Source organism: Prosopis cineraria, unplaced genomic scaffold (genome assembly GCF_029017545.1).
Source record: "Prosopis cineraria cultivar Desert tree isolate PC_DT_omini unplaced genomic scaffold, ASM2901754v1 PC8, whole genome shotgun sequence".
Lineage (NCBI taxonomy): Eukaryota > Viridiplantae > Streptophyta > Magnoliopsida > Fabales > Fabaceae > Prosopis > Prosopis cineraria.
This window is the reverse complement of record NW_026555339.1, coordinates 12,660,628-12,687,294: the sequence shown is the minus strand read 5'-3', so window position 1 is coordinate 12,687,294 and position 26,667 is coordinate 12,660,628. Positions and strand designations below refer to the sequence as shown.

At 31.9% G+C, this 26,667-nt stretch overlaps 1 protein-coding gene and 1 pseudogene across 3 annotated transcripts; both read right to left on the bottom strand.

Annotated features, from left to right (window-relative positions):
- Positions 1-462: 462 nt before the first annotated feature.
- On the bottom strand, positions 463-7,163 carry LOC129318229 (cyclin-dependent kinase C-2-like). 3 transcript variants are annotated; one of them, XM_054962887.1, is made up of 13 exons: positions 6,739-7,162; positions 6,482-6,641; positions 4,560-4,641; positions 4,271-4,361; positions 4,160-4,189; positions 3,882-3,991; positions 3,729-3,801; positions 3,524-3,644; positions 3,277-3,394; positions 2,544-2,683; positions 2,389-2,446; positions 1,616-1,686; positions 463-1,403 (listed from the first exon to the last, which is right to left on the bottom strand). In XM_054962887.1, exons 2-13 carry the CDS (start codon positions 6,589-6,591, stop codon positions 854-856), a joined length of 1,554 nt encoding a protein of 517 aa, XP_054818862.1. In that variant the 5' UTR covers positions 6,592-6,641; positions 6,739-7,162; the 3' UTR covers positions 463-853. The 3 variants fall into 3 exon arrangements, with proteins under 3 accessions (XP_054818862.1, XP_054818864.1, XP_054818863.1); XM_054962889.1 differs by lacking the exon at positions 6,739-7,162 and adding an exon at positions 6,248-6,342 and having other exon boundaries at positions 6,482-6,620; XM_054962888.1 differs by lacking the exon at positions 4,160-4,189 and having other exon boundaries at positions 6,739-7,163.
- An 8,536-nt stretch (positions 7,164-15,699) lies between these two features.
- LOC129317325 (putative wall-associated receptor kinase-like 16) lies at positions 15,700-20,284 on the bottom strand (annotated as a pseudogene).
- Positions 20,285-26,667: the final 6,383 nt, after the last annotated feature.

The following is a 26,667-nucleotide window of genomic DNA, read 5'->3' as shown; positions in this document are numbered from 1 at the left end:
TCAGTAAAGAACCTTGGAAACAATTTAATTTCATAAAAAAAAACTGTTTATTAAACCAATTGAAACAGTTCAAGATGGTTCAACCATGATAAAACTAGGATAAACCCAATCATAATTAAAATACTATAGTTCAATTAAAATGCATAACAACATTCGTATATAATTCTTAAAAGAGTAATATTTAAATGAAAAAGACAGTAACATACAATTAAATGAAATATTCATGTATAAACCACACATAACCTAATGAAACAGTTACTAGATCACAAATCTAAACTGCTAGTATGTTTTTCTTTTCCTTCCTTTTTTGAACTCGGAAAAACTAAAAAAATCCAACCCCTACCAACCTGTTCAAAATTCTTCCTCGGACTGGCTAAGAGATTGATTTGCCAATTCAACGGCCAACCTAGTTGGGTTTAAATACCATGATCATAATGCAGTGTCTGAAGCTACAACCCAACATATCGAAGAAAAACTTGTCATAACACACAATAAAAGGTGGTATCTTCTCAAGACTTTCTACAGTGCGAAAGCGCATCTTGATTACATTATAGATAATGGCATACTGCAAAGGACCTTCGGCACAAAAATTGAAAAATGAAAAAAGGTAGAAGGGAAAAAACTACAAAATTATTGAGAGGTTCTCTCATTAGTAAAGGTTCCATGATTGACACGGTAAGTAATCACTGCACAAGTGCATCATCTCACCTTGGCTTCCAGGTTACTCCTCATTGAATAATGTTATCAAATTTCTTCAGTAATTCATAACTCCAACCAATGATATGTCCAATCTTCTATTACTACTTAACATGGCATCATGGGAACGAGTGTCATAAGAAATGCTTTCACGGTTTTACTGCTGCCAACCATACTGCTGATTTCGGTTTCCACCCATCATGTTCGAACCACGGCCGGCTCCTGAGCCGCTGTATGGACCACCTTGGGGATAATTAGGGCCTCCAACTCCATAACCACCACCGCCTCCACCACGAGGACCAGCACCAGGCATACCACTTGACCCATAAGGTGCTCCTCGGCCTTGAGGAGGATATGGCCCATTGCCATAACCACCACCTCCACCTTGACCTCCACGGTTTGGGTGGTTGTATCCGCCACCAGGGTTCCCACCAGGGGGATATCTACCGGGCCCACCAGAGGGGCCTCGAGGTTTCCCGTAATGATGGCTAGGGCCTCCAGCTACCGCGGGCTGAGAGCTATGCATATTTGGGTTTGGACCTGGCCGCATTTGGGCATGAGGTTGCCCTGGCTGCTGGATGGGGGGAAGCCGAGTGTGTTGCTGAGGGTGCTGCAGTTTCTGACGCTTGGCATTTTCTTCATGTTGTCGTTGTTGCTGCCGCTTTTTCTTTGTCTGAAACTCATGTGATGACTCATATTTGGGTAAACTGAGCCATACACAGAACCAGTGACTTGAGAAAATCGGTGATAATAACTACTTGGGAAATAACTAGTTGAACAAATACAGCAAAGTTTAAATGGAGAAAGAACGTGGCATCATTTGACTATATTGAGATCAAATACAATTTGGGGAATATATTATCAAGGTGGGAAGTAAAGGGGGAAAAACATTAGAGAGCAGAGCATTTGAAAGTCATACCTCTTAGGATCACATGGCAATGGATCAGTCCAGAAATACTCAGCATCAAGTGCATCCTTAGCCGTAATTCTCTATTGAAAAATAAAAAATTCCGTAAAAGAAGTAATTATAATAGAAAGAGAAGCTTCAGTCTTGTACGAGAATATGACAATCCTCAAACCAGAACGTACAAGAAAAAGCTCAGAACAGACCAAATTACTATGCTGGTGAATCCTTAGCAGTAACTCTAATGAAAATTTTCCATTTTTTCATGAAATAAGCAATTATATTAGAATAAGATATCCTCATACAGTAAAACCAAGAAAAGCTCTAGACCAAATTACAAAACCCGTGATATTTAACAATATAGAAGAGCTTCTCAATCTCTTTGTATATGAGAAACTGTGATTTCCTTGAGAGACCCATTTGTATAACACTCAAGAGAACCAATATACAACATCCTACTTAACAGATTTGATGGTGATGAGATGACAGTAGAAAGAGGCATTCCTCTCAAACCAAAATACAGTGTTTTTTGTTTTCTTTTTACCGCATCCTCCAAACCAATTTAGAATGATGTGAGGAACAGTTCCCAAATACAACTTTGATCACATTACATAGACTTCTCACGAAAGAAACAGAATAGAATTCATTTTTACCACAAATTCCAGTATGAAATTTTCAATGTTCTATGTATGATTATTGCAAAACAAGACAGTACATACAATGCAACACCCCCAAATCATATAAAGAAAAACAGCTTAATCAGATCAGAACCATGATGGGTGGTCTACCTGAGCAGGATCAAGTGTCAGCATCCTCTCCAACAATTCTAAAGCATGACGATCAAAACTATAATCCAAGCATGAAGAAGAAAAGGTATTAAGATAGTTAACAAGGATACAACAGAGCAACATATGATTATGGATGCTCAGAGGGTGATACTCACTGTCTGAAGACTTCCCTCAGACGTCTTTTCATTGGTCTTGTTGGTTTAAACTGATTGTACCATGGACACTTTGAAACCCCAGGCCAGTTCACTTCATCTGGCGCTCCACAAAGCTCAAAAATTTTGTTTAGTTGTTCTGGCTAAAAGTTTTACAAAGCAAACAAGCATTACAATTTCAGCTATAGAAGAAACGATTCGCATTTATATATATCCCAAGGGCCATACAGTATAAAACAAGAATGGGAATGCACGCAAGCAACAACTGAATTCTCAAATCAAGGAAACAAGAAAGTTAAAGCCAGCAATCTAGCCAATTCTTGCCGTTTGCATGCCATCTAACATCCTGATGAATGATATAAAAGTCATTTCTCCAATACCCCACATTTACTACAACTATTTAGAGTTAAATTATTTAATTAGACAAACACGAAAATAAGACCCTGAATCTAAAGTCACTTTGACTGGAATGAAAAGATTAGTAAGAGCAGAGATTTACAATAAGCACATATAAAATGGTAGCAAGTACTTGGTCGTAAAGCAATTAAAATAAAAGCAGATATTTTCCCAGAATAATTTGTAGCTTCATAGACAAGGTAAAGGACAGAACCTAGCTTGCATAAACTATCACCTTAATCACTAGCTAGCGTGCTTACTTTGTCCTCAAGCACACTAATCAACCAACCACTTAAAAAATATAAACCACAATAATCTAATGCAGACAAATATTAATAACCTCATCTTTTCCAGGAAAGATAGGCTTTCCATGAAGAAGTTCGGCAAAGATACATCCAACAGACCACATATCAACAGCAGGTCCATACTTTGTTGTTCCTAGCAGCAGCTCTGGGGGTCTGAATATATAATGGCCAAATCCGTTAGAATACTCCCCAGTTTCATAAATCCCCCCTTCTTAACCCAATTTAAACTGCCATACAAAAATTAAAACAAAACTCAAATGCAATTACAAAGTCACTATTTACCTATACCATAATGTGATCACACGATTTGTAAGATTTGCATTGTGGTCATTAGAAAATGATCGTGCGAGTCCAAAATCTGCAAGCTTCAGATTGCCTTCATTGTCTATAAGAAGATTGGAGCCTGCATCAGAACAAAATACATGAAATAGGCATATCATTTACAACCAAAAAATAAAATACATAAGCTTCTAGAGACGAAATCTACCTTTTATATCACGATGAAGTACTTGATTCACATGGCAATAATGAAGCCCCGTCAAAAGCTGTCTCATGTAACACTTAAGCAAGAAGAAGCGAGTTAGTGTTTAAATGAATTACTACTACAAATATTTGATTTAAACAATATTTGCAGCCATACCTTGATTTGGGGAACTGTAAATCTCATGCCAGGTCGATCTGCAAGACCAGTCAAGTCATGGTCCATGTATTCAAACACCATATAGATACCACCTTTATATTTGTTACCATCTGTAATCTCCAGTGCAAAGAAAAATACAGACAAGGTAAGAATCATTGGACAAAGAAACTAAAAGGAATTTGACAAAATTATCTTCACAGTGGCAGAATCATAGAGCAAATTAGGCACTGATGTACTAATTGTTGATGAAGTAATTAGCTAATAGTGAAAATGGACACCTGGCTTCCCTTGCTCGTCTTTCTCAGGGCCTGGGGATTGAACTACCAGTCATTTTAATAGCAAGATGAAAATTATATAACAACAAACATTTGGATATTTAAAAACTTTACCTGGCGATGTCACAATCTCTTTCAACTTAATAACATTTTCATGGTGTAATTTCTTCAGAATTTTGATTTCACGAATAGCAGTTATAGGAAACTGCAAGAAAAAGCAACAATTCAGGAAAGAACCTTGTGATACAAAGTAGCAGACAAGTGAACAACCAATAATACTTTCTCAATTAGGAAGTGTTAATTGAAATTCTCATCGTGAAAAGATCAACTGGATTGTAAACATAATTATCTTATGCACCCATAATAGAGTAAATAACATTCAGCAAGGTGATCAAAGAGATACCCCCTCTCTCTCATTGTCCATTCTTATTTTCTTCAAAGCAACAATTTCACCTGTTCTGATTTCTCTAGCCATGTAAACTTGGCTGCAAGCACAAAGGTATAGATCAGTTCCTTCTTGCAGCATCAGCAATGAAGCATACACCCAGAAACAAGATATTTTGGAGCAGAAATAGGCTAACAACTCTACCTGCAGGCTATAACTCAAGCATATGTCTTAAAAGGGAAATTTAAGAATAGAAAATATCGAAGAAAGTAAAAAGTTTCTAGCAGTGCAATTCTTATACCTACAACCCAAAGTATTTTTCTTTGGAAGTCTATAATAAGTAATTGTCTTCTGATTCCAAATCTATAATAAGTTGGAACCTATCATGGGACACACAATGCATTACAGAGGTATGATCATTACTCCTAAAGCAGGTTATTCTATTACACCTCTTAGAAAGAAAAGAACTTAAATCAAAATACTTAATACAGAACTTCTACCATGAAACCCCTGCATAAGGATTGTGGCTGTTCTCCCTCCCCCGTATTTAACAAAGCTATTGCACAATTGTATACATAACTGGTTGCATACACTTGTACCAATTCTATAGTAGTCCAATCATGATAAGTATTGTGAATCAGAAAGCACATGTCTAAATTACGAATCATAAAACATAGCAAACTATAAGATTTAGTAACAACTGAAAAATAGCTTGAAATATAAAAATGTTATATATGTATCCTTATGATATAGATAAAATGCGAAAGATAATAAATCTGATTCATAAGTTAAGATGGGAAATGCATTGGACAGAAAAACTCATCTAGAAACCTCTTAAATTACCAAGTAGTCAAACACACCATCCAGAAACTAAATAAAAATTGTGAACTTAATGCAGTCCTTGAGTACAAAGGCAAAACATCACAAATAGACCTCATTTTGGGCTGGGATAATGGCCTGATTTGCCAATTTTCAGAGGTCCTGCACCTAAAGTGCCCTTGAGAACTCACAGCAAAGGGCAATTTGGGTTGGGCTAATGGCCTGACTTTAGCCAAATTTCCAAGGTCCAACATCTAAAGCCCTCTTGAGAACTCAGAGCAAAGGCCAAATCATTATAAAAGCTCAGCTGAAGGTGGTGAAGGGAAAAGGACAATTAGATTAACATAGTTTATTAAGGCACTTGATAAGTTATAGGACGGGTCAACGACAATTCTAGAGGGTACAGACAAATTTTTTTAGGTTTCACAAGTTTTTATTAGTTGGCCATTAAATCCTGTCTAGTCTTCTCATTAAAAAGAAGAAAGCTTGATCTTTCACCTCTCATGGGTGCCATAAATAGATTTATGGCAAGACTTTGGCAAACTATGAACTGCGAACAACCACAAGCCTAGATGGGCAGACTACATGGATTGCACATCGCTATCATACTCTATCAACAACAAAATCTTTGGATATATTGTTAACAAACAATAAACTGCCAGTGCAGACTTTTTATTTCGCTAGTTACGTTTCTCCACTATCATTATTCATCATGTAGATAGTCCTGTCAGTGCTGCTACATGGTATGTAAAGTGAAACTAGAGCTTCTATACTGAACAACATAATAGACAATTATACAGAGACAGTTACCAGATAACTAAGAAATTTTAGCTACTATGATCCACAAATGACTAAATGCCCGATAAGTTGAAGTTTAAACAATATACATTTATTAGTCCCCATGTCAGTCGCCCAAAGAAATAAGAAAAACGATATCATGATCAAACATAAGCTGTTGCCGACAACCATAACCACATCACACCTACATAAAGAAAGAAAAAGCAAAATTGGAACATATGTTCAAAAAATTCGACTATGAAGCATTGCAAAACTAAGAAACAGAAATAGCAACTAACGAGTACTGTGATACTGCGACTTATGAGAAAAAAGTTAAAACTAACCCATAAGTTCCCTCGCCAATCTGCTCCAACTTTTCGAAGCAATCAACACTTCTGGATCCCCATGAAGGGTACTCATTAAGGTTCAGCTGCCCAGGGGCCGCAATAGCCATTGCTCCTCAACTCCAAATCCGTGTTCGAATTCAAGAACAAGAAAACCAAGCTGACAGATGAGATTAAAAAAAAAAGAAGAAGAATCAACAGATGGTCAATTAGGGTTTTTCACCACCGAAACCGTCGGGAAAAGAAAAACCACATACCAGCAGAGCGATAACGTCGGAATCAAACAAAGTCGACGCCTTTCGAGAAAGGCAACGTTGTACGTGGCGGAGTAGTGTTTAAGGAATTGAATTGGGAAGAATCAAGTATCTGGATCGATGAAATAGAGAATTGGGAAGAGCTCAACAAAACGATATCAGCGGGCAGTTTGAATTAGATGTGAACAATTCAGTTGACAGCCATCTCTGCCCTCTCAACAATGATTCGAACACTTCAATGCAGGCTACCACGATTATGAGCGAGGCGCAGGCAACGCTGTGGCCGATAAGCTTGCTAGATCGTCTCGGCTTTAGGTTTTTCGTTTCTATAGCCTCTTGCGACCTTGGAGGATGCCGCCAACGGATTAAGATTGGTTCTCCTGAGCTTGTTGTTCCAACTCTGTAATCTTCGGTTTCTTTGGGTGTTTTTCACTTGTAAATTTACATGCTTGATCTTATATATCTAAATTTCCTTGTTTTGATTTTATTTGTTAAAATTTATTGAGTATATAAACTAATTAGATTTAGAAAGATAACAAGATTTGGATAATTGTTATAGTTAAAGAATGTTAGTGATAATTGTTATAGTTAAATACTTTTTTTTCAAGTTACATGATTAATATTAGGAGTCCTCATTTTAAAATATTTAAAATGTATTTAAAAATTATATGATTAAAGTATCTTTTTAAAAAATATGTATGTATTTCCTCCTTCTCCAACTATAAAACAATTTTAGATAAAATTTTATATAATAATAAATCTTATCAAATATATTTGACAACATTATTTTTTTAAAATAAAAATATAAATATTTTAAAAATACTTTTAATTTAATATATTATAAAAAAAGAGGAACATAAAAAATAGATTCTATTTAGTAAAACTTTAATCTTATCAAAATATTTTATATTTTGAAGTGTTCAAATTTTTTTTAAAAGTATTTTATAATTTAAAATGAATGGTCATATGATGTTTAGAGTCTAAAAAATAGCTTGACCTTGGCAACTTATTTAGCTTGTAAAACTAAGGGCCCATTTGATTCAATTGCAATTTACAAAAGAATGATTAGCATGGAATGCAATGCACACTATCCACATGTCTGGTTTGATATCAAAGAAGAGAAAATTAATATTAGGAACCTTAGAAGAATATTAATGATAAATACTAACTCTAAATTATTGAAATTTTAATAAGAGGTCATGGTCATTGTAATAAATTATATTTTATTGATTGGATTGAAATTCACAATAGACTTTTTTAAATTCTTAACTAATGCTATGAAGATTTACAAGTAATTTTTATTGATTTTCCAAATGATAGCAAAAAATTATGAGTGATTAGTATACAATTCATAATTAAATTTTGGATTAACATAACTTTTGATTCCTATACTTTACTTGCATTTTGCTTTTAGTTTCTATATTTTTTTAAATGTTTTATGTCCTTACACTTTTGTTTTTATTATTTTTGGTCCTTCTAATGTCCCTATATTTTGCTCATAGAGGGATCGAAAATAATGAAAAATAAAAGTGTAGGGATTTAAAATATTGAAAAAAAGTATAGAGATAAAAAACAAAATGTGAGTAAAATATGAGAATTAAAAGTTATGTTTACCTTTAAATTTTGTGAACTTTCAAGTGACGTTACAAAAAATTCTAAGTATATTTTATAGATTTTTCAAGCAATTTATTTATATATTGATAACAAAAAAATTACAAGTGTATTTTCTTAATTTCTCAAATGATTTAGTTGTATATTGACAATAAAAAATTAATTTTTACAACTGACTTTCATAAATTTTTAACTAATATTACAAATAATTTTAAGTGTATTTTATTAATTTCACAATTGACTATTTACATTTTTTAATTGCCAATAAAAACTATAGTCAGTTATTAGAATTTCAATAATTTGTAATACAAATAAGTTTAGAATCCCAAACACTTCCAGCTAGACCTATAGTTTATGAGTCAAATTGCTATTTAACCCTTAAACAAACAAGCTGCCTTTTCATTAGTTTTGAAAAAAATTAAAGCTAATATTTTTAAAATTAGAAATTGAAAATTTTTTGGTTCAATTTTTATTTTAAATTTTTAAATTTTGATAATCCTTTTTTCAAGTTTATTTAAGAAAACAAACATGCGAGTTGTTTTCAATGTGGATAGACTAAGGAAACAAAAAACTTTCAGGCTTAATATCTGGCTATCCAAGAAAAAAATAAATCAAATAAAGAAAATTAGATGCTTGAGTTTATATGGGAAAATTACTTAAAAAACGTCCAAAATACAAAACTGACAATTAGGAACCGTGAAATATGATAATTATTTTTTAGTCCTGAGGACTTGCTTGACTTTTTTGTGAAAAGACACATTTACCCTTGTAAAGTATATCCTTTATCTTAGTAAATAATTGATTATTTTGTTTTGGGAAAATGACTAGAACATAATATCAGACTACAAGTTGTTTTGTGCAAATTTTTTTACTAATGAAGTCCAATAACTAAAGATTAGTTACTACTTTCTTTTGAGAAATAAGTATTTTTGTCAAAGAAATGACTAGAATAGAATATAGCAAATCATAAGTTACTATTTTTTTAATCAATGAAGTCCAACAACTAAATTTTGCACAGAGCAACTTATAATATGTTAATTCCATTCTAATTATTTTTGCAAGAAAAGTAGTTTTTTTCCCAAAATAAAGTAGTCAGATAACTGATTTTCTAAGGTAAAGGATCTCTTTCATTGGGGGTAACATGTCATTTTACCAAAAATGACAGTCAAATCCTAGGTACTAGAAAATAGTTATTACATTTCGCCATACCTGTATCGTCATTCCGATATACTTTGAAGGCATTGTTCTATCATTTTTCCAATTTATATACATAATAAATTTTATGCAATACAACTAATATTATTAATATTTTAAAATTATTTTAAATTTAAAATATTCTCCTAATATAACTTATTTGAAAAAAGTATCTTAAGTATAAAGTATACAAGTTTTCTTCATAGGCTATAATTCCTATCAATGATGTTTTTTGATGCCAAATTAGAGATTATTCACCTTTTGGGCCAACAATAATTCATTAATTCTTATTTCATTATTTCAGTATGCTCATGACAATCTTACCTAAGTTTACATATTAACATATAGGGGAAATTTTTCATATCATATGTCTCAAGTAAGGAAATTAAATAATAATAGAATAGGTCCACTGCCTTCTTGGCCTCCTTGACCATTGCTTTATTAACCAGTTGTCAAAACTACTTTAAAAAAGAAGAAGAAGAAGAACATAGTCAAATAGCTAGACAAACAGATCTTAATATTGGTACGTATGCTTCCCAAAAGGAAGTGTAATGATACGCCAACTCTCATCAAAGTGAACCGGAGTGCTGCAGCCTGAGCCCGGTTCAGTTTCATTGTTGAGGCCATCGCCTTGTTGTCCAGGTGGACAAGAACATGTGTAGCTTCCATACGTATTGTTGCAAAGTTCCCGGTGTTTGCATTTATTCAGGTCTCTCATACGGCACTCATCTACATATGAAATTATATTGTCGAGATATCATTGCACAATCAATCCTATAGAAAATAGGATTAAAATATTCTCTAAAATTTACTTTTCAAAGTTTCTTAATATATTTTTATATAGAATAATTATACATTTATATTTCCCTAGAAATTAATATTGCCACCTATATGTCAAGATTAGAGGCATGCTTGCAATGTGAATACTTAGATTTGGATCCTGTAACTGTCCCAAATCCTCTCACACAATAAGTGCCCATATTGTAGCTGTACAATTTTATCAACATTTGAAAATTCATGCCTGAAGAGAGAAACAAATAAAATGGTGAGTTAAAAGGTATTTTTATAAAGATGTATTTCAATCATTTTCTCTGCGGTCACATGTATTATTGAATTACAGTATTAGACATGGGAAAAGATATATTATATCTGGTGTTCTCTATATCTTAATATAACATCTACAACAAACATTCAATTATATAAATCAATGATAGTCTCTATATATAGTGCCATGTGAGACACTTGTTGTGTTAGAGGATTTGGAACACTCATCCAATCTGGGTTCGTGAATATTTACTGGGTGAGAGGATTTAAATTTGGGAGACTGATACAACTTAAACATATATAGTGCGACAACTTAAACATAAACTACTCGATCCCTTTTGCTTTCTAAAAAGAAGAAGAAAATCAATTTTTAAAAAAGATAAAAAAATAAAAGCAATAGTGCAATATATATTCAATAATAATCACCTTTGCAGCCGCCGGAGAGGTAGGGTTGCCTTCAAACCCTAATTTGCAATTGCAGATGAAGTGACCACTAACACTTTGTGATTCTTCGCATGCACTTTCATTAGCATTGAAGGCTCCACCGCATGATTTCGTCTCATTAACAGCCCAATCGAGAACCACTGTAGATCTGTTGCTTTGCCTTAGATTGTCGATTTCTTCGTAGGAAAAGTTGAACGATCCGTTCTAGGCAAAAAATGCAAAACTGCAATTCTTAAAGAAGTCGTCGTCGCGGCCATGCCAGTGCCTCGATTGTAAAAAAACAATATTATTCGTATAACCTCTTACAGCTTACTCAAAACTAGTCTGACAGCAGCCAGATCCACCAGAGCAGTTTCCAAATCCCACGGATGATGACCAGTCACTGCACTGTGAGTTGCAGCCGATAAGTCTTTTTATTTCGAGGGTATGGAAGCAAGCGTAGGTGTTACAACCCACGACGATAAAAACGTTCTTTTCATTGGGTATGACAAACTTGGGAGGCACCGGAAGACCACTGCCCCAATAATTGCTTTCTTTGGGATAGCAATCGTCGTAAACCAGAGCAGAGACGAGCAGATCACTGTTGTCCCCAGAGATGTTGAGGACTTGGAAAGTTAAGTTTCGTTTGTTCCTAAATATGGGATCTGATCACTGCAGGTTATACGAAAATCTTCATCTTTAAAGCAGTCTTCCGATGTGCCCAAGGGAGGATAGATGTCCACGTCCCCGCACTTGCTATGGCAGGCTGCGGTGGGGGATGTGTCAGAGGTGGCGGTGGCAGTGGCGGCCGCGGCCACCGCTAATGCCAGTTTCAAAAGCAATGGACTACTCAAACCCATCATTTTACTATCGTGATGATCGTGACAATAATGCTTGTGTACTTTGATGATCAGGAAAGCTAAGGCATTTAACATGAACATTCTTGCCAGGGAAGCACAAAAGCACCTTCTTGTTATTGAGATACTGGTTATTGAACTAATTGAAATAATAATTTAAGGGTTAATGATTCAACTAAAGGACATCCTGCAGTCAAATTGGTTATAATTGAAATAATATATTTTAATTTAAATATTCAAAAATATTCTTATTTATAAACTATGAAAAAACAGTATAATATTTAAATAAAGAAGTTCTTAATTTTCAAGTAAATGAAAAATTTATCCATATATGTCTTATACAAATATTAATTATAAGTTTCTAACAATAATAAAATACAATATTAAACATATTAATTAGAGATTTAGATTTGATTCACGGTCCCATATTTAGAAGACAAAAGAGAGAAATAATAATAATAATAATAAAAGAAATCTTGGTCAACCCATTAACTTGTCGAAGTCACAACCTCCTTAATTCAGCTTATAAACCAAATAGACCTAGTGACCGATTTATCGGGTTATTGATCCAAACTAGCTAGTTTGGTCCTCTTTTTTATACCATGCTTATAATAAGTCATTTTATAGGGTATTAATTAATTTGTTTAATATTACCCTCATTTAAAGTTATTAACCACAATAAGAAAGACCATAATATTGATTTAAAATTTAAATATTTATTTAAATAAGAGTAAAATTAAACAATAAAGTCTCAGAGATCAAATTATGATTTCAATTGCAAACAGGAATCTCAGTTTCACACTGACATTAGTTGCTAAGCTTCAAGTCAAGGTAGAGCATATAGTATTAAAACCCAACTCAGGTTGGCTGGGCAAAGTAGAGAACTAGTCCCGTGCTAGCCAGATCATGAGTTTTGGATGAATCAACTTGCTGTTGGGTTTTATATATTTTTCCTTTTGCTGAATTTTAAATGACATCATTTTGAGTTAATTATAATTATGTTGATCGCAGTTCAATCATATTTGAATCATTAACCCTTAGTTTTCTCAAAATTTCGTCCATTTTGCTCAAATTTTGGAAAACATATGGAGAATGATCAACCTTGCTCTGTTTGAAGCCAATTTCAATCAATGCGTGGGTGAGTTTCTTATGCCAATTCCAAGAAGCTTGCTGTAAGCCATACAAGGACTTTTTCAACTTCCACACTCCTGTCTTCCTCTTACGAGCAAACTCTTAAGGGATATACATGTAAATATCTTCATCAAAGTTCTCGTGAAGGAAAGCATTGTTAACGTCTAACTAATGAACAACCCAGTCACGCTTGGTAGCATACAGCAAGCAAAGTGCACATAATGGCCAGTTTTGCCATAGGCGCGAAAGTATGATGAAAGTCCTCTCCTTTGATTTGTGTTAAACCACAAGCTACCAAACGAGCTTTGTAACTAGCTCTCTCTCCGTTGGGTTTGTACTTCATTTCATAAAACCATTTTGAATCGATGACATGCTTCCCAGGAGGTAGCAACTCTAAACTCCATGTCTTGTTGGCTTCAAGGGCAGCAATTCTCAATTCATGGCGAAGACTTGATTGCATGGCATGCTAGAGAATATTGAATGTGAGGTTTAACAAATACAACAAAGTGGGAGACTTTGACCAAGTCTCCTTTAATTTGTTGAATATTCCACACACAAATTAGCAATGAATGTTCAATATAAAGGTTTGATTAGCAAGGCCAATTTTTCTATGCCAGCCTTCTCTTCTCTTGCTTGTTCTCTATCATCTTTGTTTGTCGGTAAACCATCTGGTATCCGATGTCAAAGCTTTGACTAATCCAGATAAAATTAGATCAAAATTCTTTCAAGTGAAAGCTCTATCATCAAACACACTAACACATTTTTAGGGCTCGAACTTGAAACCATTAGTTTAGTTGATACAACATCTCGTTGCCAATTAAACTAAACGTTTGTTGGAATTTTCTATCATCTCTTTAAACGTGATTTGAATTGCCATTAAGTGAAAATAGTCGTTAAAATTTGAGTGCATAAAAGTGAAGGTACTCTTTGTGTTTTATTATTCATCACTTTTCCAAACAGAAGCATTCGGTAAAGTTCCCCAAAAAAATGTGCGTGTCAAGATTTGGTTCCTTGCTTGAAGTGAAATTCATACTGTCCAAATCTGATTGGAATGGCACAGAATATTTAAAATTTTTCATTCTTTATTTTTTAAGCGATAACTTTGCTTTTTACTGGGAAAAACGCAATATTTGAAAATTTGTCTTTCTTTTAGATTTCACATCTATTAAAATACAAAATATTTAAAAGAACAAGAATAAAGCGAAATTATATATGGACCATCCAATTTTAATCCAGACAAAAATACAGATAAATGGCAAAGACCCCAAACTCATCTTTTCAATATTTGTGGAGAGAAGCTGAACGACCTAACACATCCATCAAAATCACATTTGCATAATACAATTCCAAATTTTCCACAAGTGCTTTTCATAGAGGCAACTTCCCTTATCAACAATTAAAAAAAGAATAGAAAAGGAAAAGGAAAAACAACTATGGCTATGAATATTATTCAGTTCAAATTTCCTATAAATTTCCTAATCTCATGTGCATCTTTAGTTTTAAATTAATGGCACCACTCATAATATTTTCTACAAAACTTAGACACTAATATAAGGAAAATGAAAACCACCTTACACACGCTTTTATTCTCTCTCTCCCTCCCTCTCTCTCTCTCTCTCTCTCTCTCTCTCACACACACACTTATGATATTTATGCAATGAGATACAAAACATCATTTTAGATGGATTATGATCAAAGGAACAAAAAATTTGAACCTGAGCTAATAATATCTAAATAGTGTAAAATTAGTAAGATGACTAAAACGAAACAGACAAGTGTTTCCCTCCAAATTATTTATTACTAAAAATCAGTGACAAGTTAAAATTGGGAAATGATTACTTTGTTTGGGAAAATGACTAAAACAAAATAGTAAATGATAAATGCCTCAATGCAAATTTATTTATTAGTAAAGGCCAACTACTTAAAAATCAATGACAAGCTAAGATTGGGAAATGACTATTTTGAGAAAATGACTAAAACATAAAAGTGAAATGCTTTGAAGTTTGTCTATCTTTCTTTTACTTTTCTGAGAGGAAAATAGGACTACAAAATAGTTATCACAATATTTCACGGTACTTATTTGTTATTGCATATTTCAAGAATTTTTTTATTATTTGTCATTCTCCCTTCTAAATTAAGGCCACCTAATAATCAATCTTGAGCCTTACCTCATGCCATTCTCCATTGAGTAAATTCAATTTACATTTACCAAATACATAAAAGACTCCCGAATTGTTTGATTTATTTTTTCCCTCTCTCGGTTTTTATGGCAACTTAATTATTTGATTTATATATAATATGTCTAGAAAGTTTCAAGAAATACATTTACGTGTATGTGTGTAATTAAAACATGGAAATATATGGAATAAGGTGTGCATGAAATTAAAGAACACATTGCATCTGATGGATGCTAGTTTTTTTTAATGGAAATTAAATGATAATTTTGTTAAGAACTGTCCAAGCAAATACAAGAAAGAAAAACAAACTAAAACTCCAAATCTTACATACACAAAACATTATCAAAGGCAATAAGAGTTCATTCCATCCATCTATTTGCAACTCATGAGTTAAATGACTAATTACTTGCAAATAAACGACTGAGATAGACTCTTATTAGCATCATTGAATCCACCTCTTTTGTGTCTAAAACCACGAGAGTAGTAAAAACACATCAATGCACTAACTAATTAAGACTATAAGATCATCATCGCCCACCATCTAAAATCTCAAAGGCAACTTGTTTTTGAATGCTATCATAGCTGGTTATTGAAATACTTGCACTAGCACTCCCATGTCCAGCATTAGGAAAATGACCAAGTAAGTATTCACTTTCTTCTGCCATCACATCGTTGTCCTCCCCTTGAAGATATTTTTGCATTGCCATTAGGCCCTGTAATTCCATTGCTACTTCCTTCATTGTTGGCCTTTCCTCTCCATTAACTCTAATGCACCTTTTTGCCAATAAGGCTACTTCCATCAATGGTTGTGCATTCTTCTTTTGGTCTAACACTCGCTTATCAAGAATTTCCCATAGGCAGTCTTCTCTTATTGAAGACACAAAGTGACTAGCCAACGCATTATTGAATTCAAATGCTCTTTTCCCAGTAAGCAGTTCCACAAGCACAATTCCAAAACTATAAACATCAGTCTTTTCATTCAACTGGCCTGTTTAGAGGTACTCCGGATCTAAATATCCTATTGTTCCTTGGATCACGGTGGCAACTTGAGCTTCATCAAGATGGACAAGTCTTGAAGCTCCAAAATCAGACACCTTTGCTCTGTTGTCATGGTCTAATAGTATGTTTGCAGACTTAATATCTCGATGGATAATTGGAATAGAAGCAGCATAGTGTAAATATGAAATGGCCTTTGCAGTCTCTGTAGCCATCCTTAATCGAGTCTCCCATGTAATAGAACAATCATTTTTTGATAGGCTTAGGTGGTCAAGAAGGGTGCCATTGTCTACAAACTCATAAACTAATAAAGGCACTTCAGTTTCAAGACAACACCCCAAAAGTTTGACCACATTTTGATGGTTGATCTGGGAAAGAACAAATACTTCATTGATAAAACTTTTAATATTTTGGGGATCCCCTCCAACTCTAGACTTCTTAATGGCAACATGTGTGTTGTTTGACAATGTACCCTTATAAATCGTGCCTTGTCCTCCAAGACCAAGGATCCTACTTTCATCAAAGTTGTTTGTGGCATTCTTAAGGTCATCTTCTGTAAAGATCTTGGTCCTTTCAATATATCCTTGTCGTTGAGAAAATTGTTGGAGAAGCAAGTTTCCTCCATTTTGCTCAAAATTTCTTTCTCTTAGTTGTCTCAAACTTCTTTGCTTTTGTGCCCAACATAATGCAGAGAGCAATGTGAAGGAAACCAATAGAGCTATAAGAACACCTACATGCCACAGAGTGAATGTAATATGTGATATTTTCAGCAAATGAAGTTTTTGAATTTTGACTTAAACGTATATAAAGATGCTAATACTCTGTTCACTCTCCAACACAAAGTCCTAATCTAACCATTAAAAGATGGCCGTGACTTTCAGATAAACGATGCTAAATAGTTAAAAGTTATTAAAACAAACTGCTATATTTAATAGCTTAACACACGCACATTAAAGTTTTAAAACTAGAAACTAAAATCTATTTGCTGTGATTTTTTTGGGATACAATTACCTATTTTTGGATATATTTTTTAAGATTACATTGGTGGCAACATTTTCTTAATAAGTATTTAATGCAAATGCATATCCAAGTCTCGAACTCGAAACTACTGATTAAGTTAGCACAATTTCTTACCAGTTGTGCTTTGTGCTCTTTCGTTATCTACTATGATTTTAAATTTTGAAAAAGTTTTCCAGTTTTCCTTGTGTGGATAAACCAAGGAAAAACCTTACAAGCTTAATGGCTTGTTGTACACTAAGTGCTTTTTTTAATGAATTATTTATCCTATCAGTAGCGTGCACTTATATGATATCTTATAATGCATTATTTTAAATGCTACTCTCTCCATCCCAAATTATAAGATATTTTTGAAGTATTTCATTATCCCAAAATATAAGATAATTGGACAAAACAAATTTTTATTAATGATACTTTTCTAATATTACCCTTTAAATAAAGAGAGAATTAAAATAATTATAGTGTAATCAGTGACGGTGCAAGGGGATGAGACATTTTTTTGAGTTTTAACTGAAAGGGATGCAAAATATTTGGACCAAGAGATGCAAAATAATAAAACATATAACCCATTCTTGTAATTTTCTTCAAATTCAAGGGTGCATTTTCTCTCTGAGTGCTACCCATGAGTGTAATGATTAAACGTATAAACTTAAAGTTATATTTTTTCATCTCAAATTATAAGACAATTTGAGATAAGATTATCTATACCAATAAGACACAATAATGGCAATTTACAAACTTACTTTTCAAAAAGAACATATAAACTTTAAATCATTATTCATGAAATATTATTTTTAGCAAATTATTTTACACTCTCTCTATTAAAAAATGTAAGGCATTTTTGACCGAATCTTACCCTCTAATAAAGTATACCTCTTTTCAAATTAATCTTATTTTTCTATATTTACCCCTATTAAACACCCTATAATAAATATAAAGTGATTATCAATAAGGGCACTTTTGAAAAAAAGGCAATGATTACACCTCGAAAGACTAAAAATGCTTTACATTTTTGAACATCCAACTTATTAAAAAATGCCTTATATTTTTGAATGGAGGGAGTATTTTGAGACAACAAAATACCTTTAAAATTGTCTTCTAATTTGGGATAGAAGGACTATTAAATAATGAAGGGCATTTTTAAATGTTTATATTTTTGTTTTGAAAAAGTAAGTTTGTAAAGTGTTATTATTTAGCTTTATTAATATACATAATCTTATCTCAAATTTGTTTTATAACTTGAGAGAGAGATAGTATTTTTTTTTCCCCAAAGAAGTGGAAAAAAATAATCCAAATCGATAGTTCTTGATTTGTAGTCTTACCGAATGAGATTTTAATGATAAGCCACTCCTGTCCAGAGTCACATCTGTAGCTACCATAGAAATTGCGGCAATGTTTCTGATCGATGCAATTATGTAAGGATTTGTCGAGGCACTCATCAACATCTGAAATTACGCAGACATTCTATCACAATTAATATATATTATGGCGCTCAGCAAAATATTTAGATCTGGATTGTCTAGATTTTAATCTAGACTGTCGGGATTAAAAAGTTTTATTTTTTATTTTTATTAAAATAAAAATTATAATTTTTTATAAATACAAATTTTAATAAATCTATTTTATCACTAATCTAGATATTACATGTTTAATCTGGATGATCCAATTAAACATTAAAAGTTATAGTTTTTATAAATGACTACATTGTATTATGGATAGTCTAGATTTAATATTAAATTTTTAAAATTTTTAAAATTTTTATTTTGGTGAATGTAATATTAAAAATAAAGATAATCTCCAAATTGAAACTTTCAAAAAAATATTTTTTTTGGAAAAAGTTGCAAGTTAAAAGTTTTAAATTTAAATTATCCAAAATACATTTGAATAATCAATTTATTAAAATTCTAAAATTTTTAAAATTTTTAATATTAAATTGAACAATCCAAGTTAGATTTGTATTGTTCCATACTAATGATAAAATATATTTGTTAAAATTCTTATAATTTTTTATTTTTAAAAATAGAAAATAATCCTTTAAATTTGGACATCTGGAAGGTCCGGATCTAAGTACTCTAATGAGCACCATGTCCTGGACTCACTAGGGTGCTTAGCAATGACATTGGCTCCATGTATATAAGTGCTCAACTCATATTGATAACTCTACTTGTAATTACCATTTTATTTTATCATAAAAAACTATGTGAAAATAGAAAAAATTATTGGGAGGGTAATTTATAAAATATAAAATCACCTTGGCAGCCATCGGAGAGGTAGGGGTTTCCTTGGAAACCTGGTTTGCATTTGCAGACGGAGTAGCCACTGATACTCTGATTCTTCGCATCTACTTTCTTTACTTTTGCAAGCTCCACCGCATGATTCCTTACTGTCAACAACCCAATCGAGAACCACAGTAGATTTGTTGCTTTTCCTTAGACTTTTGAGTTCTTTGAATGAAAACTTGAAAGATCTGCTGATCTCTGCGAAAAATGCATAGCTGCAAGGTTCTAAGCCCTTGGGCAAGCTAGTGCCGTACAAACTATAAAAACGAATAGAATAATTTGTAAGGGGTTGGTCGAAACTGAACTGGCAACCAAGGCCAGAGGAAGTTTTATCAGTCACAGATCTCCACTCACTGCATTTCGATTCGCAGCCATTATACTTAGTTTCTTTGCGGTCATAGATGAGAGCGAAGGTGTTACAGCCCGCTGTGATGAACTTGTTCATCTTATTGGAGATGGCAAACTTTTGAGGCATCAAATAATTTTGTCCCCGTAAATAAGTTGTTCCATTGGGATCATAGCAACGAGATTGAACCGGAACAGAGACGCGCAGCTCATTACGATCCACAGAGATGTTGAGGACTTGGAAAGTGTTGTTTGCTCCTAAATATGGAATCGGCTGCTGCTGGTTCGTTGTGTTGCAGATTATATGAAAAGCTCGATCTTGGAAGCAGCCTTCCCTTGTGCCAAAGGGATATGGGATGGTCACGTCCCCGCACTTGGTTTCACACTCTGGTTTCGATTCTTGTGCTGCGATCACTGCTGCAAGGGTGAAGGCAACTAGTGCCAGTTTCAAAAGCAATAATGCACTCAAACCCATTGTTTAAGGTATGTGATGGTAATTCTCTCTGAGGGACGATTCCAGAGAGCTAACAAGGTATTTATTTAGTACATGACATAGATGTTGTGTCCCCACAATTTATGGATCGGCCCCACCAACAAGACAAGATTCAGTAAGCGTTGATAAGATACTACTTCCCCCCCCTTTTGTCGAAGATAAGATAAAATAATATTTAGAACTAGTAATTTGAACAAGTAAAATTTATTGAAACCAGATTTATTTAAATCAGATTTAAAATACTTGAATGGCTGAACATATAAAAAAAATTTATATAACTAAACTTAACCCTAACACTCATCTAACTTTTGATTTATTTGGCCTGACATAAATATAAAAAATTTTAAATATTATTTTATTTTTTTAAGTCAATTTCAATTTTTATTTTAAAAATTAAGATTTTCAATTTTTAAATAATTTTAATTTAATTTTATTAATAATAAAAAAAATTCAGGTTAAAATTTGGCCCCAATATCTTTGGCTTATTCGGGTAGTCCAACCCCAACTGCAGAAAATTGTCTCACCTAAACCCAAACCGAAATTTTTTCATCACTTCTTGGAATTTCATCCAGTGGTGGGTTTGTAGAAGTCTTCAGGGGATATTTCTACTCTTCCTTCTACATGAGAAGATAAATTTGCACCACCTAGCGTTTCTCTTGCTAGCCGATGTGCGGCCAGAAAGAGTTGGACTATCATCTTTATCATCCTCATCATCTACATTATTGTGGAATTAATTTGGATCTTTTATAATTATTTTATTAGACTCTTAAAAGATCCCTATAAAGTTTTTTTTATCATTTTATATGTGCTAAAATCATTTTTTTTCAATGGTTTATTTTAGTTATTTTGATTTTTGATTGATGACAAACCTCTAGTATAGATTATTAGGGGAGAGGGGTCTCTTCACTTCTTTTTCCTCCTTTTCTTTTCATTTCTCAACCAACATCATTGATTTTATTTTATTAAATGAATTTATTTTAATTATAAAGTTAATGAATGGTGATGATTAAGAAATGGAGTGAAAAGAAGGAAAAAGAAGTGGAGAGACACTCACCCCCATTATTAACTCATGGAGTCAACCTTAATTATGAGGGATTTCAATATTTTTTATTTTAGTGGTTAGACTTAAATACCTTGCTTAAGAGATGATAAGTTATGATTCACTCCAACCTATGCTAGCATATATAAAGCAACATTTCTATTGCATGGGTTCATTTCCTTTTATCTTTGAGTATTATTGATACTTTCTTTTTGTGATTATGACGACAAATCCTTCAAGTATCTAATACTCTCTCCAATCTCTATTATGGGGTGTTTTCTAGAAACATTCCATGATTTTTAATATAATATAAGACACTTGATAGAATATTAATTATGCTTTTTCAATATTACTGTTATTAATGAGACTCAAACTCTTAAAACTTTGTTTAAGAGATATTAAATCTGTAATCACTTACTCTAGCATTGATTAGTACTAAATAGCACTCTTCTGGTTTTATTTAACTATAAATCACTTTTAATATGTTTAACTAAAATCAAGAAAAATCTTAAAACACGTTAAATTTATTTAAAAATTTAATAAGTTTTTAACTTTGTTTCTATTATATATATATATATATATATATTTCAACAATGCATTACTTTTTCTCACCAACATTTAATGGAAGACAAATAAAAAAATTTTTGATAAAAATTTTATAATGTATAAGCTTATAAATAGGATTATAAAAATCTTCTTTACCTATATTATACATAAGACAGGAGGGAGCATCTCTATTATTATATTGTATATAGGTTCATATCTCTTTCTTCAATTACTAAGAGAGACATTGACGAGGAGACTTGGTCATTGCATTGACTCAAACAAGTTATTAAACATCAAGAGCTAAAAGATGAAGATGAAGTTTCACAAATACAACAAAAGTTGGGAGACTCATCGATCAAGTCTCCCTCTTGATCAATATTCCACGCCAGAATAATCCAACGAATCATCCTCAAATTAGTTAGGCCAACTTGCATTCCACGGCCTAATAACATCCACATAAAATCCCATGACTAATAAAATCCCAACATCCTTTTCATATATAAATAACTAAGCTAAGCAGACGTTGGACCCCGGATTAGTGGGGCATAGAATATAAAATAATTAAAATTAAAATTAAAATTAAAATTAAAATACTATAAAAGATAGTGTAAATTTATATTACCTAAAAAAGAATAATATAAATTTAAAGTTAACATGTTAAGTATTTAAAATATATTGGACTCAAGTGAAATATCAAATGCTTAAATTTTTTTTAGAACATAAATATGTTTTTATTTTGAGTTTAAAGGGTTCAAAATTATTGGAGTAGCGAGTGTAGATTTTTAAAAGTTATAATACATGCTTATAAATTTTGCCAAGTTGAGTGGGGGCTTTTGCTCACCCTCACCTCAACCTAGGTACACCAAAGCAACTTTGAATATATATTTAGTTCAGGTTTTCCATTTTTTCAATCTTCTATACATCTTTGGTTTTCCAATGGCATTACGGTTATTTTATTTCCCGCAAAATTTAGACACAAACGTTAATATTACATGCATGCACATAAACTTTCAGTTTTCATCTCCTTTCTTTTATGCTCCTATCATTTATCATAAAATATTTTCCTATTAGTTTATTTTTCAAGGTATTTTAAATTAATGGCATCATTCATAATGTTTTCTACAAAACTTAGACACTAATATAAGGAAAATGAAAACCACGCTACACACACACACACGTTATTTATGCAATGAGATACAATTTTTTAGATAGATTATGATCAAAGGAACAAAAATTTGAACCTGAGCTAATTATATAGCTAAAAGTGTGCTTTCCCATTAGCATCTCTCTCTCTCTCTCTCTCTCTCTCTCTCTCTACACACACACACACACAATTAATTAAGGGGAAAATGTCAACTCCAATACAAAATGATCCCAAGTATTCTCTATCATCACTTAATTGGTATGGATGATATAACCATGGATAGGTCTCTTGTAATTTCTATTTCATTGCTTCATAAGCACAATATATCACAAAAGATATCCACCGATCTAAATCATTTCTCCCAGCCAACACATACAAAAGTAAAATAAACCCTTATAAATACCAACAATGTCTCAATTGTGGAGAAATTCAGTTCTTTTTCATATATATTCTCAAGTCCTATACTAATTTCAAGAATATTGAGCTAATTCAACAAGACCAAACCAGCACTCAGCCTAAAAGAACAAAGTTAACGACTTAACGTCAATGCTTTATCCAGCCATGGATAAAGAATGGCAAGTAGTAGTGCAGCCACCTACTCCTTTTTTCTCATTGTAAGTCTAAGTTGGGAGAATGACAAGCAAATACCTTGAAATATATAAATGATAAATAATAAGTACTGTAAAATGTGATAATTATTGTGTAGTTTCTTGAGACTTGTCTGATATTTTGACTTTTTTCTGCAAAACAACATATTTCCCCCCACTACTAAAATCAGTAACAAGTTGAGATTGGGAAATAATTACTTTATTTGGGAAAATGAACAAAATGGAATAGCAAATGACAATTGTCTCTGCAAATTTATTTGGAGAGATGCTTAAAACGAAATAGAAAATAACAAATGGCTCTTTGCAAAAGTATTACTAAAATTCGGTGACAAGTTAAAATTGGGAAATGATTACTTTTTTGAAAAAATAACTAAAACAGAATAGCAAATAATAAATGCCTCAATGCAAATTTATTTATTAGTAAAGTCCAAGTACTAAAAATCAATGACAAGATTGGGAAATGACTAATATATTTTGTTTGAAAAAATGACTAAAACATAAAAGTGAAATGTTCTGAGGCATATTTTTTTTAGGGGTAAAAAGTCTTTTCACATTTAAACTAAATTATGACAGGTAAGTCGCCAAAGACTATACAATAATTATCACAATGTATCAAAGTACTTATTTGTCATCACATATTTGAAGAATATTTTTTGTCATTCTCTCTTCTAAAGTAAGGCCACATAATAATCAATCTTGTAAGCCACCTCATGCCATTCTCCATTGAGTAAATTCAATTTACATAACCCAATACTTAAAAGACCCCCGAATTGTTTGATTTCTCTTGCTCTCTCTCGATTTTTATGGCAACTTATTTAGTTTATAATAAGACTAGAAAGCTTCAAGAAATACATTTATGTGTGTGTGTAATTAACACATAGGAATATTATGGAATACGGTGTATGCGAAATTAAAGAACACTTTGCATCTGATGGATGCCATTTCATTAAGAACTGTCCAAGCAAATACAAGAAAGAAAAACAAACTAGAACTCCAAATCTTTCATCAACTACCGTTACATGAAAGGTGGTATTTGATGAAAGATATATATGCAAAACATTATCAAAGGCAATAAGAGTTCGTTCCACCCATCTATTTCCAACTCATGAGAGTTAAATCATTAATTACTTGCAAATAAATGACTCAGATAGACCCTCATCAGCATCATTATTGTATCCACCTCTATTAGTATAAACACATCAATGCACTTACTAATTAATACTATAAGATCATCATTGCCCACCATCTATAATCTCAAAGGCAACTTGCTTTTGAATGCTATCATAGCTGGTTACTGAAATACTTGCACTAGCACTCCCATATCCATCATTAGGAAAATTACCAAGTAAGTATATTCACTTTCTTCTACCATCATATCCTTCTCCTTCCGTTGAAGTTTTTACAATGAGTATTCACTCCCATATCCATCGTTAGGACTGAGTTGCCAGAATCAAAATTTAGGAACTTAATTATAATCGAGTCAGAATTTTAAGAATTAAGTTATAACAAGTCAAAATTCAGGAATTAAATTACAATTGAGTCAAAACTACAAGAATCAAATGATTAATTTTTCCTAAAATAAATTATTCTTTCATATTCCTTATTTCACCAATTTGATATGTTTGTCAAATTAATGATTTAAACAGATTTTTTTTTCCAAAACTTATTCTGAAAAACTATTTTACAAAATTATTTTAAGAACATAAAAATAGAAAATAGAACCAAACAAGCCCAATATTTTTTGTCTTTTCTCTAGTTTTGCAGAACAAAAGTAACAAAACATCTGAAAGATATTTTGATTTTTTAGTTCTTCAAAATAACTTTTAATTTTTTTTTTACTTTTTAGAATAGATAACAGAAAATACATTTTTAAATAAATTTTTGTTTTATTTTCAAGAACAAAAAAGCCGTTATAAAACAGGCAATATGCACTTTTCACACATACAACAAAGTGAGAGACTTTGACCAATAACGCGACAAGGAATGAGCTTTGGTTGCATAGTAAGAGAGCACTTGGGCAAGTCCAAGTCTTCGGACGCGTGGTGCTGTGGCCCCCATCTCATGAGCTGGGACCATCCATCGCCATATAATTCTGACATTAATTTGGATTTTTCTTATAACTTAGAAAATGCTACGTGCAATGCAAAGGAAAAATATTGTAAAAAAGTGATAAAGAAAAAATTAAATAAAGAAAAAATTAAGTTTTTTTTTAAAAAAAGCAATTGTGGGTCGATGGCACTGTTAAAATCACTGTTCCATTAACAGTGAATTTTTTTAATATTTTACTATAGATTATACATTCTAGACTTCGTCTCCTAAAATATATTAAAGTTTTAATTTCTATCATTTTAATTTGTTATAGTGTTAAAAACAATAATATTTTGTTCTTTGAGCTCAAAGGCTAACTTTGATGCTAGTAATGGGCTATTTCATTTCTATTTCAAAAATTGTTTTTCGTTGAAAAGCAAAATATTTAAAAACTTAGTTGGACAAATGTTTCAAATTTAATTATTTTTAAAACTATTCTCATTTTTTATTGTTAAAAGAAAAAAATGAAAACATCTTAATTTTTTTCATTTTATTTTTCTTATTTTTAAAACTTACTATATTTGATTATTGAAAAATATAGTTAACTTGACCAATTTCTATCATAAACTATTATTATTAACTGCCTCCAATAAGCTTATTTTTTAATTCTAAAACTATTTTTAAATTAGCATAACCAAAAATGTTTTCATTTTATTTTGTTTTGAAAAATAATTTTGAAACCTATATTATAAAACAAGTTTTTAAAAATATAAAACTAGAGTAGAAACCAAACAGGCCTTACTGTTTGTTTTCTTTTTTAAAAAACTATTTTTTGCTTTTGAAAATAAAAAAATAAAAAAATTTGTTTGAATAAGTATTTTTATTTAGTTATTAATAAAACTTTTTTTATTTTTTGTTTTTATAAACAAAAAAATAAAAAACAACTTTAAATTATTTTTATTTTATTTTTCTTGTTTTTAAAATACACTACATTTGATTA